The sequence below is a fragment of the Triturus cristatus genome, chromosome 1_2 (assembly GCF_964204655.1).
Source record: "Triturus cristatus chromosome 1_2, aTriCri1.1, whole genome shotgun sequence".
Classification (NCBI taxonomy): domain Eukaryota; kingdom Metazoa; phylum Chordata; class Amphibia; order Caudata; family Salamandridae; genus Triturus; species Triturus cristatus.
The window spans coordinates 153,482,873-153,496,121 of record NC_140580.1 but is presented as its reverse complement, the minus strand read 5'-3'; the positions used below and the strand labels follow the sequence as shown (position 1 = coordinate 153,496,121).

The window sequence follows — 13,249 nt, the reverse complement described above, 5'->3', positions numbered from 1 at the left end:
TCGGGTTCTAGGGTGATACCTAGAGATTTTACCGATTCTGCCAGGGTGAGGTTACCATTGAGAGCATCAATAACTTTGAGCCATTCTGCGATTTGGGGGTTCTCTTCCTTGTTGGAGATGAGGAGTATTTCCGTTTTCTCTTGATTGAGTTTTAGATGATTACTTGAGAGCCAATGGTTTCCAGATAGATCTATGTGTCATCAGCATTTAAGTGGAAAGGGATGTTGGATTTTTTTAGTAGGGTGGTAAGGGGTTCAATGTAGATGTTGAAAAGCTGAGGGTGGAGCACTGACCCTTGTGGAACACCCCTGATAACGGGGTGAAGGTCGGACTGGAAGTTTTTGATTTTTATTCTTTGTGAGCGGTTGTGGAGGAAGGAGGAGAACCAGTGTATGACCGTCTCTTCAAGACCTGCCCTTATTTGTAGAACAATGATGAGAAGTTTATAGCTTGGAATCTGGTGTTTTGAAATTACATAAATCCAAGCAATATTACCAGAAAATGAGATTCTTAACATAGGAACTGATTTTTCCTTTTCACAGTTGGAGTTTGTTATGCATTACAGAAGCCCAAAATGTAGGGCATAAGATATCAATGTTGACCCTTCCTTGAGGCTCTTGGTAAGCCTAAAAAACCTCCTCCTAATCTTATGGGGAAAAGAACATTGCTATAACCACCCAGGTCCAGTAATCAGCATTTTAAGAAAATACCATCCTTGTCAAACCTCAGCAGGAACCTATAATGTCTAAAACTCTACAAGTGTGTGTTATAGTAGAAGCTAAAAGAGCTTTATTGAAAAACAGGATCACAATTCCACTCAGAACCAGCCTTTCTTATAATGAGGCCAGCATAGAACTCAAAGATTGCCCTTCTGTGACAGAAAAGGCAAACCAGGCCAAATGTCTCCCATAAAGTCCTCAAATGATGGGAAGCAACCTATCAAACACTTAACTTGTACAATGGCCTCTCGGTTGTTGGTCACCTGGTCAGAAGATAGCTGTGTCTTGAAACCAAACACCATCAAACAGGTAAGTCAGAGGTAGGTTACTCCTGTAACTAGAGAGATACACCTTCCATCTCAGCATCCCAGGATCTAAACTGTGACCTGCCTTTAATTTAGCTACTGAACTAGAACTTAACACCCCATAGCAAGAAGAAGGACATCTGGCCACATTAGAACATGTAAAGTCTTTAGCCTGAGGAACTATGCACTCAATGGAGGACCTCCTGAACTATAGACGCATAGTATTTCTCAGCAGCTTTCGAGCAAGTGACTATATCAATGTAACAGGAAGTAAACCAAGATAAAGCTGCCCCTGCACAACTACCTAGAGAGAGTGATCCATACGTGGAGGAGAGGACCATTATGGACAATGCAGCAGCACCCACGTAGCTCATGGGCGTAACACAGGCCCCCGCAGTCCCCGCGGTGTGGGGGCCCCTGAGCTGCAGGGGGCCCCCTCAGCACAATACTCAGGCCCAAGAGCTCGGATTAGATCTGGAGTGGGGCCCCTTCCGTGTAGGTGGCAGGGGGACCCCAACAACTTTTGTAACGCCACTGACGTAGCTTCAAGTATTTCAGACATCTTGGTCGCAGTCTGTAAGTGCAACTGATGAAAGAGTAACTTGTCCTTGCGACACTGTAACATTAAGATCTTGCAGCAAGGGTGTCAGGGTCAAGTGCCAGTCTTCATGTGTGAGGGGCAGCCCATAGGGTAGGTATTATAATTAGCCTATTATAAGGTAGTTACACATATTAGGGTCAAGTACTGCAGATGGAAACTCAGAGGAACATCACTAGGAATCATAGCTTGTAAGAACGCTTTATCATGCTCTTCTTCTTCTCCCTATTGTCCCACACATGGTGCCCACATATCAGGCAGCACCACTATTTACCCACTTGAACCACCTGCTACTAAAGGACAAAAGCACCTCAAAACAATGCCCATTCTACGAGAACTGCATTATCAAGTTGAAAAAAGACTATGAAACTCCCCTTAAGCAAAGCAATGAATCTGCAACTTGTAACATTCATCTGAGATCACCTTAAGACCTCTACACAACAAAACAATTTTGACTTAGGGAAGGAACCAAAAGAAGTAGCAGAAGAAGGGTAGAACAGCATAGCCGCTGATGGGGACAAACATTGATTGATTGTGGAGAGGTGTGGCTCACTGGTTAGAGGTGGCAGACCCGTAAGCAGAGAATCGGCCAGGGACCAGGGTTCAATTCCCGACGCGGCAGGGTTGTGGACCAGGGTCAAAACAGACTTGATAATTCTCGCCTCGGTACCTACTCTAACCAGGAACACACTCGGCAACTCTGGGCATTAAGCTTGCCTCATCTCTACAACGGCCCCCCACAGACGCCGGGGATGCCTGGTTTCACCTTGGAGATACCCAGAAAGGGACCATCTCACAGGGATAGCCAGGACGGGTTCCCCAGCGGTCTACAGCGCCGGGACGCCCCGTTGCTGGGGCAGCTGTGCGCTTTACAAGTCTACAACATTTACATTTACATTTACATTTACATTGTAAGCCCATATAGTCATGGCTCCCCAGTTAACTATACGTGATTTTGTATGGCAGAAAGAGTGTTAGCAATGCAACGTTCCATGCTAATAGTATAATACAAAAAAATCCTCATGGAAATGAGAACCTTTGTAGCTTTACACGATATAAGTACCAAAGATCAGTAATCACTATAAATCTAATTGTTAGCAGTTTATATTATATGTATAATATTGCCCTTTTTCTTTATCTGTAAATTTAATAATAGGAAAAATGAAAGAAGTTACTAATTGTCAAAGTAACTTACAAAGTGCACAGTACACATGGTTTATCAACGAAAACCTCTATTAGGTTGCGAGTAATGAGGGCAGGTCAACAACATCAATAAGGCATGGTTCCCTTAAATTAGCCTTAATGTGAGTGCTCCGGTACAGTGTGTGTTAATGCCACACCCCAGTGTTTATGATACATGGGGTACTCCGGAATTATCATGGGAATCTGTAATTGTGTGTCTGATTTCCACTGTAGTTTCTTATTCTCCCCCACAGTTTCCACTCGAGACTTCAGTGGCTTTCAACGCTGATATCGCAGGGGTAAACATTAGACGTCTGTGGTATATCTGCGGATCTCATAATTCCCAAAGGGGCTGGTAACTCTGTTACTGTGTCTATTGGGAATTTTCAGGCAGTAGTAACGAGGCCCTAAGAAATTAAACACATGGAACTGACTGTCCTCCTCAAACTTCCGTGCCCCAATAACCCGCATCCCTGCCAAGTAAGAAGCCCCTTAGGTGATGTCCCATGTGGGCGCCGCCTGGAGACAGCTGGGGCTTATTTACAAGCCCCTTGCAACAGGCGTGTAACACAGGCCCCTGCATCCCCCGCGGTGTGGGGGGGCCTCCGAGCTGCAGAGGGCCCCTTCAACACAGTACTCAGGCCTGAGGGCTCCGGATCAAATCCGGAGCAGGGCCCCTCCATGTACCTTGCAGAGGGGCCCCCTCAACTTTTGTTACGCCACTGCCTTGCAATGCTGGTGCATCACTTGTAATATGGGAAAAAATGACGTACCGGCAGCGCAAGGGGCTTGTAAATATTCCCTAGCTCTGTTTATGAGAATATTCAACTCAGGCACTGAGTTGCCACACTTGTACCTTTAAGCTTCCTTTTTTACAATACTGTTCTACTATGCAGATATTCGGCTCTTCGGTGCAAACTCCATAGAAGGATACCAGATTTTCATGCTTCAGCTCCCTCATCTGGAAGAAAAGATCGAGTGAATTAGAAAAATGATGTATTCAATGTGAAAATGGGTGGCTGGCTGGTTCAGTGCCATCATGACAAGGTGTGATTCCGCACTGCACACTGGGCAAGCGCTGAATGAACATGCTAATTGATTAATACATGCAAACTAATTTCTGTACAATCCAGTTCCTTTCCAACTGTTGCCATTCTACATTTCTACTAACGGTAAAAATATTTAGATAATACAAGTCAGTAAGAAACTGGGTTATTGGTTGAGAGTGCTGAAAGCCCCACTTAAGTAATAAACACTATTTGTGACAGGATGAACCACTAAAGTCACTAAATAAACCTGTGCTTAAACCCCTGGAGGCTTGGCACAAAAGCAGTTGGGCTTGACTTAAAGGGAATGTGTAAAGTATTTATCTAGTGCTCAAACAGTAATAAATTGATAACGAGCATGGGTGTGAAATTCCATTCCGTTTGCTGAGATTTTTCCACTCGGCGCTCCTTGTAGTGTGCACGTTCCGAAAAACTCTGCTCAGCGGAGCAGAGTTTTTTCCTCGCTCGTGCTCACGAACGTTAAGTTAGCGAGCGAGGAGAATCTTAATCCAGACCACTCCCCCCATCGCCACCCCTCCCAGGTGAGATTTCTCAATGCGGGCAGTCGCAGCTGGCCGCTACCGCTTGCATTGAGAACATTTCCGTTTGGGTTGACGAAGCTGCCGCTCGAGTAGAACATCTACTCAAACAGTAGAAGGAAGCTGTGCCCTCTAGTGCTGCACATGGGGCCTTTCTCACTGATTTACCAGCGTGGGACAAACACCCGGCACTAAAAATCAGCGCCAATGGCACGATCTAATGTACTCCGCTGCTTGCAGAACTCCGTGTAGAGTTTTTGATCACTACGCAGAGCTCCGCGAACTCCACCCAGGTCTTATTGAAAACACATCACAAGAAAAATCCCAAACCAATTCAGAAAAATAGGAAAACATTTCATCAATAAAATTACATCAAAAGACAAAAATCCAATCAATAGTAGCAGAGTTCTGAATTTTTCAAACTTTAGGTGAAATTAGCTCAAAAAGCACAAAGTGCAATTCGTGGGTATCTGGTCAAGCTGGACTGGGTCAAAGACACAAGTTTAGGGCGACCGTGATGGAACCCCTGTGAGGAGTTATATCTTTTGTCCTTGATGCAAAGTCTGCGTGGCGTGGCTCGGCAAGACTTCATGTCACTCGCCTTTGGATCCGATGCAGCTTTCAGCTGCGCAGCGTAGCTTTGAGGAGCTTGACGTCACTCAGCGTCAGATCTGATAAAACCTTCAGGCAGGAGCTGCGTGGTTCTGCGAGGTTCAGTGTCAATCTACGTTGGATTTGATGCAACTTTCAAACTGGTGGGGTTCTGCAAAGCTTTGCGTCGCTCGCTGTTGGTTCATGTGAAGTCTTCGGTTTGGAGCTGCACAGCTTGGCTGAGTACTGCGGCGATTTGTATCAGATTTGACTGAACTTTCAGTTATATATGGAGAAGTGTACTCTTACTCCAACCAAGGTTCCAAGAGTCAGGGTGTCACTTGGGAGTCAGGACTCACTCCCACAGAGGTCAGAAGAAGGGACCAGGTCAGGTCCAGATGCTACTGAACAGCTGGAAGTTTGTTGTGCCCCTGTAGCTCAATCAGGAGTTTAGTCAATTGACCCTTGGAGTCACTTCTGTGGATCCTGTGTTCAAAGCAAGCAGGTCCTGTCTTCCTTCCCCTGACCACAGGGCAGTCCTTCTTCTGAATATCACGTATCCAGGAGTATTTTTTGGATTAAAGATACTGAGGTTGCCACATTGATACCCAGTGCCAGCCTTGGTGTGGAGGAATTTCCTGGCCTACTCTTAAAACTGGTAATGTTTTCCCCTTCCACAGAGTCTGGCTCCAAACTGTCTAGAGTGACAATAGGCAAGGGCAGGCCTGGTGTCATGTTCTGCAGGCAGGTTCCTGAAAGTGTAGGCTGTGTATTCAGGGCAGTACACAGGTCTTCTCCTGCCATCCTGTGAGGAAAACCCACTCCCTCCATACCTAGGCCTCTTTTGTCTCCATATCTGGGAGGAATACAGAACACACCATAGAAGAGCCATTTACAGTCATGTGACCCTGGACACTGGCAGAAAGGCACATGTGGTTAATGAAGAAAAATGCAAACTTTATAAAAGTGGCATTTTCAGAATAGAAACCTAAAATTAGACTTTACAATTAAAGATAACAAGTATGTTGGCCTATACTCCCCCCTCAAAAACACTTCATGTAGGTAAACATGAAGTTGGTGCACCAGCCATACACAACTTCCTTGGGGAAACCTATGTGGGTAAATATCCCCAAAAGTGCCCTGGCCACTGTGGGTGAAGTCAATGTTCTCAGAGGAAGGGCCTCTTGGTACTGTGCGGCATTATTCACAAAGGCCAGAATAAACCTGATACCTAGGGCAGTCCTGGAGTTCAGTGACCCAACAATGTCTATACTACCTTCACAAAGGGTGTTCCCACTATGGGGAATGAAAACAGGGGGCTGTATGCTTTGCCTGTGATTTCCCACTGGCCTGGGAGGTTACACAAGGCATGCAGAATGCATCAGACTGCATAATAATCCGGGGCCAATAAAAGTGGGTAAGCAGTCGGACAAAAGTTTTGGCCTGCCTCAGATGTCCTGCCAGGGCAATATCATGAGCAAACTCCAGTAGGAAGGTCTTGTAACCCTGGGCCATTTTTCCAGACTACTGGCCCTTTTGACTGGCCTGACTGTGGTGGTGGTCAGGCACACCCACTAAGGCAATCCCAACATCTCCAGGTGATACTTGAGTGCCACCTCTTTCCAAGTGGTGTACTTCAAGTCATTCTCTAAGAATTAAACAGGCATGGCCAGACTCAAGTTATCTTAAAGAACCTGAGACCCCACCTCCTACCATTCAAAAGAAACTTGGATAGTGCATCACCCAGTTCTCTGCTGGCACAGCTTGGTGGACTACATCAGGGACTACGACCTGCTCGATGACACCAAATGACCCTTAACAGCAATCAACTGGCTTCTGTGTCTCAAGTCTCCACCCTCTGCCCAATGATGCTGATCCACTGTCTGCACTCTTGGTAATAGCAGGCATGTGAAACTTTGGCACCATCTCCATTTCACCCAGGAACACTAGGGTTACCTCTGCACTCCTCCTGACACTGACTGGGTAGCCTCCTCCTATAGCACTACACTTTCAGTGCCAGGATACCCGTGAGGGTGAAAGTGCACTTTATAAACACACATAACATAACTCGACATTTCCAGGGTCACCCCAATAGTCAGGGACTGCTTCCTATGCTCACAGATGGGATCCATTTAAAGTGCTTATAGTGGTAATACTGATGGCATTTAGTACACATCCTTTTTTGTTTAGGATTGGATTGGGAATCCTTTCCCTGGAAACTCTTTTGGAGGCCTTCTTTTTAGAACTTTTTAGGTTTTTCCTTGTGTCCCCTTCCTTGCTCTTGTGGGGACCCTGTCCACCCTTTTGGTGCCCCCCCCACGTGTGGACCCTGGTGCTGAGCTAGAGGTCCACTTCCTTTGCAAGCTCACTGGGTACAGCGAGCTTAGAATCTATCTGGTGTTGGCACAGCTCTGGAAAACAATTACTGAACATGTGGTCTTTCGTAAAATGATTGCACAGCTCATTGTAATTTCTCACTTTACTGCTCTTCACCCAACCATCCAATGCCTTACAGTAATAGTCCACAAATTCCACCCAAAACTGGCGACACAGCTTCTGATTGTCCCTAAACTTTAGCCTGTACTTATCTGGGGTAGGACCATATTTCTAAACCAAGGCCAGCTTAATTATTGTATACTTCATCCTTTCCTATGGACATTAGGATATCCCTCCCTGAACTGGGCATATGTTTCCACAGATTAGTCCCCTAATCCTCTTCAGGCAATCCTGCTCAGGAATTTTGTGTATTTCTAAGGCCACCTCATAGGCCTCAAACCATGTTTCAATGTCATCTTCTAACACATAACTGTGCAACAAGTTGTTAGGTATGTGAACCCTTTTACCTTCTCTCGGCATATCTGTTTCACTATCACCATCTTCTCTGGACTCTGTGACCTGTGTGGCTTTCAAGTTCAACTCCTTACAACTCACTTCATGAGCCAGCAAGATTTTCTTCTCTTCCAGAGTTAGTTTCTTTTCCTCCAAGGTCCTTTCAGCCTCAGCCTTTTTCTCCTCCGGATCCAACCTTCTCTCCTCTAGAGCTGCTATCTTTTCCACTGCAGCCAATTTCAGTGGGGCAGCTGCAGTTTGAGCTATCATTCAGCTCTCCTGTCCTCCAGTTCCTCAGGGGACCTGTCTTGAAAATACACAGTGGTCCTAGCAAGCGATCTTGCACCTGTTGGCTCATTATCCTCCTCCCCATGCTGCACCTCTGGACTTGTGGCCAAACCATCTCCTTCCTTTTCCTCATCCTCCTCATCCACCTCTTCACCCTTCGGCTCCTTAGTTGTATCTTGTATCATGCGGACCTCCACAGAGGCTCTGAGGGCTATTTCATTTCATAAATCTTTATTCTATTTAAAGAATCATCAAAGCATTTCTTAAAATATTTTTAAAACACATCACATAAAATCTCCACAGGTACGTGCATTAAGAACTATCCTCATCAAGGAGTAAGATACAGAATAATTATGCAAGTTGAGGTTTACAGTTTATCATAATTTTAGTAATTATTTATCTGTTTGTGATGTTTATAGGTGAATACATATAAAGTGCAAGTGCATACTCAATTGACTCATGTTGAGAATATGGGATTGTTATAAGTATGCTAAAATAATTCATTGGATATCAATAAAATACATTCTTAATAAAATTACTCTGCTTGAATTGAATTAAGTCAAACCATTCCTAACATGTATTAAACTACAAAAGTAGAAAAATGAGGCCTAGGTCTAGAATCTGCAGGGCTATTTCAAAGTCCACTTTTGTGGCCCCTTTCCTAATGCTTCCCTTTCCTTGGAGAGCTTCCTAAGTTCTACCACCTTAAGGCTATTAATGCTGCTGGGTTCCAACTCCATGTCTGCAAGCAAGTATCGCAGGTGCACAAATGTGAGGCAGGAATTACATTTGGAAAAAAAGGAAACAAATATGACCAATAAAGGAGAATTTAAAAACAAAATCCATTTACACAAATCACTGAGTGGCATTGCACAAACACATGTACTTTATCCCACCACTGAAGACCAATGTAAGAAATTGGGTTACTAGTTGGGAGTGGTGGAAGCTCCACTCAAGTAATAAACACAGTGTATGTCAGGGTGCACCAATATATGCTTAACTCCCTGATTGCTTGGCACGAAAGCAGTCAGGCTTAATTTAGAGACAATGTGTAAAGTATTTATACAGCACTCAAACAGTGATAAAGTTAAGATATAACATACGAAAAATTCAAAACCAATTTAGAAAAGTAGAGCAAATTTTAATAAATAAAAAATGACACCGAAACAACAAAAATGCAATCAGTAGAACCAGAGCTATGGATTTTTAAAGCTTCAGGTGAAAATAGCGCCCAAAAACACAAAACACCACTCGCAGGTATCGGGTCGAGCTAGACCGGGTCAAAGTCCCATGTTCAGGCTGACCGCAATGAAGCATGTGTTGGATATAGGGGCCAGGTTCGTCCTGCTGAAGAATTGTACCTTTTGTCCTTCATGTGAGGTCTGTGCGGCATGGCTCGACGAGACTTCATGTTATTAGGCATCTGATTTGTGAAGCTTTCAGCTGTGATGCAAGGCTTTGCTTCACTCAGTGTCGGTTCCGGTGAAGACTTCAGGTCGGAGATGTGTGGCTTGGCAGGGCCCTGTGTTACTTCACGTTGGATCTGATGGAACCTTTAGTTTGGCATACAGAATTACACACTGACTCCAGCTAAGGATCCAGGACCTTGAGAACAGCACTTGGGGGGTCAGGACTCAATCCCACAGAGACCAGCAGAGGGGACCTGATTAGGCCCAGATGGTATTGGTCAACTGAAAACCAGGAAGGGCATCTGAAATTTTGTTGTGTCCCTGTACCTCAAACTGGATTTTAAATTACAATTCAAATCACTGCTGCAGATGACATCTGCATAACTCTGGACTTAGAAAACGTGGCAGCTCTCTTTGTACTGGAATTCTTATCACCATTTGGCACAGTCTCCCACCCATGGTCATCAAATGGCTACACGACTTTTGAACCCAAGGACACACACTCTGATGGATCTGCTCATTTCTGACTGGAAGGTCTCAGTGAGTCAGCCTGCTGCTGTACAGTTCAGACTCCCGCAATCTAATCTATGAAGCTCTGCATGGATCCTCCCTGAGCCTCAACACAGTGCCACTGCTTCTGTGCCAAGCTACCAGAGGCTTAAGCAAAGGTTAGTTTAGTGACTTTTTGTGGTTCACCCTGACAAGAATAGTGGTTGTTGCTTGAGAAGGGTTAACACCCCACATCAACCAAAAATCCAATCTGCTACACCAACATAATGATTAAGTCTGATTTTATTTTATGTCACTATTTTGCAAATTACACTTTTAGAAAGTTGTTGTTTTTGAGCCTTAAACTAAAACGCTTTCCTGCCCAGCTGTCACATGACACCTGATGGCACCCTGTCATGAGATGTGTATTGCTCCTAGAGAGTGAATAGAGGGCTCTATGTGTTGGGAGGGGGTCTTCTCTCTTAATAGGATAGCCCGGGGCTGTGCCAGCCCCTTCCTGAGATTCAAAAGATGCCTACCTTGCTAGTGGCAGATGGATTTCACACCTGTGCCTGCCTCCCTTCTTTTTCTCTAGTCAGGCTGGCTCCAAACCCAGTGAGAGGTGAGGAACTAACCAGAACTTGTATATTCAGTGGACACAGGCTTGACACCCACCCGCAGGCTGGCACTGGGCATAAAGGTGGACCCACAGACATCACCTCAGAACAATATTTAACCTGTGAAGAATCAAAAGTAGGACTTCCATGCTGTCTCAAATCTGAGGGAAGGCTAGACCAGCTTGACCTGAACCCAGGACCCCAGAAATGACTCCAAGGGTCAAGTGTACCTTCAGGGACACAACAAGGTTCCAGGTGCCTATTCCTAATTTCCAGCTGACAAGTACCAACTGGACCTGAACTGGACCCCTAATGCTGGTCTCTGTGAGAGTGAGTCCTGATCCCCAAGTACTGACTGTCCCCAAGGTCGTGGACCCTGATGGAGCAAGGTTCCGTAATGAAAGAGACTTGCTCGGACGCAATCCTCTAAAATAACGTGTAACACCATAATCAACCTGTTTTGTGAATACTAATATTACATTAAACATGATATACAGTATCCAGGGGAAGCTTTTCTATGTGTATAACTAACAAGTAACCCGAGTGTCTTAATATGGCCGCCAAAAACGCGGGAACTTCATTGCGCATGCGTCTACTGTACCTACGTAGTATGACGTATTCTGTCGCTTGGTGGGAAAACTTTGCAGCTGCGCAATAGCTTTAAATATGGCCGCTTGAAACTCACACATTAACGCATATGCTACTGCTTGAACTAAATATCGTAAGTTCTACTAAACAATAATGCAAAAGATTTAAATTAGTAAATGGGGATAAAGTAGAGATAAGTGGTATACAGTGAAATCATTTATTATCACATTCTAACGTGTCTTTTTCTGACTTTATTATTAGTTCACGTTTGGGCCTTGAATGGTGACTGAAAATTCCTACCCACTTAATGTTCACGCAGGCGCACAAGAACCTGCTGACAACCCTGTGACAGCACCACTTGAAACACAGCCAAGGCCACATTGGCCGAAGACGCCTGGGAAAAAAAAACCTGAACCGGACGAAAGCAATAATTTGGAATAAAATGTATAAACTCAAATGGATCATAATGAAAACTGCAGGTGGGAATAAAGCTATGGGAAAGTAAGTTAATGGGCGGAAACATAGAACAATAGTCCACAGTAAAATTATTACTTTTAATATAGTGTGATGAACTCATCTCTTCGCCCTGACCAATTAGAATAAGGCAAAACACAAACGTGGATACATTGGGGGTGGTACATGAATAAAGAATAATATAAAAAAGGTAAGTTAGCTAGAGACTTTGTCAGACTTGTCAGATCCACCATTCCGACTCGTCACCGACCCAACGTGTATGCTGCTATTCTGTCTGAGACGCTGTCTCAGATACTGCTGCTGCCAGAAACTCTGCTCGAGAAATTGAGATACTGATCGCTAATCTAATCATCTAGAGGGAATTTCGGAAGAGGGACACCCGAGGAGAGTAGTATCAGAGAGGGGCGACGCTGGCGTTGCACTTAGAAGAGGTCACCTTCGCAGATCGGAATCTGTCCAAATCCTCTGTCTGCATCCTGTCCTGGGAGATTCTATCTGGCTTATCTTCAAAAAGTTGGGTTCATCTATCACCTTAGGTAAATATAAATCTGAGAAGACAGTCATTGTACCTGCTCTCTCTCTCTCTTTCCTTTTTCAGATACTGTCTCCATTGATCATTATTACGACTATGTTTATTTTAACTTTAATTTTGCCTCTTGTAATAATGTGTTTAACCTGTGATTGATTTTGACTCACAAAATTATTAATTTAGATAAAGGTTTTCCAAACTTTCTGAGGTTGTGATTATTTCAAGCATAAGATAAATGTCATTTTCTAACTTAAACTATCTCAGAAACCTGATTAATTGAGAAAGGAACTATTAAGGAGATAAAATTGGTAAGACTTGATAAAGGTGAAATCAAATTGCAGGTAAAACTCAAAAATTTCTATCAGCAGGATTTGCTAGCTCATTTGGTGAATGGTTTGGGCCCAGGTGAGTATTTAGGTATGTGTGTGTTTAACCCGAGCTGGTGACCCGCGCGCTATCAGTTTTTCTTATGGTAGCAGAGGAATGGTTAGGTTCTAGTTAGTTAGGTACAAAATATTGTGGATTGAAATATTTTGATTTATGCATTAACAACCATTATTCGTTAAAAGATATATTTCATGTTGTCTAGAAATTCCCGGGACTATTGAATAGAGGGTGGCAAAATGAAACCATACCGCAGTCAGGTTACTTATCTGGATCAGGAAAGTGCTGACAGTTATGCAGGACTAGAAGCATTGTGTTGTGCTTACCAATGCTTGTTTAAGGTTCTATGTAGAACCTTATGTGTTATGGTACTCTGTGGTGTAGGTTCTGAAGAGAGTCAGTTGGTACCTCTCTGCTGTACTGAGAGGAGCGGTGGCTCGTTGTACCCACGAATAAACCCATCTTAACTACCATTGTGTCCTTTGGTATGAATTGGGATTACAACACCATTAAAGGGGGTAGGTCCTTTGGAGAACCAGTATGTGTAGAGAAGGTGTGTGGGAATGCTGTCATGGTTCATGGAGGACATTGGTGGAACCTAGCAAAAGTTGTCAAAGTTCACTCTGCAGGAGGTAATTGCAATGGCACCAGCAATGTTGAGC

General features: G+C 44.2%; 1 protein-coding gene across 1 annotated transcript in view; it reads right to left on the bottom strand.

Moving 5' to 3' along the window:
- The window catches only part of LOC146866994 (guanylate cyclase 2G-like), a 161,059-nt gene extending 153,203 nt beyond the window's left edge, over positions 1-7,856 (bottom strand). Inside the window, exons 1-2 of the mRNA XM_085618922.1 lie at positions 7,824-7,856; positions 3,661-3,765 (exon numbers count right to left, since the gene is read on the bottom strand). Coding sequence (XP_085475048.1) covers positions 3,661-3,765; positions 7,824-7,856 — 138 coding nt within the window. The remainder of the gene's footprint in view (positions 1-3,660; positions 3,766-7,823) is intronic.
- Between the last annotated feature and the right edge of the window lie 5,393 nt (positions 7,857-13,249).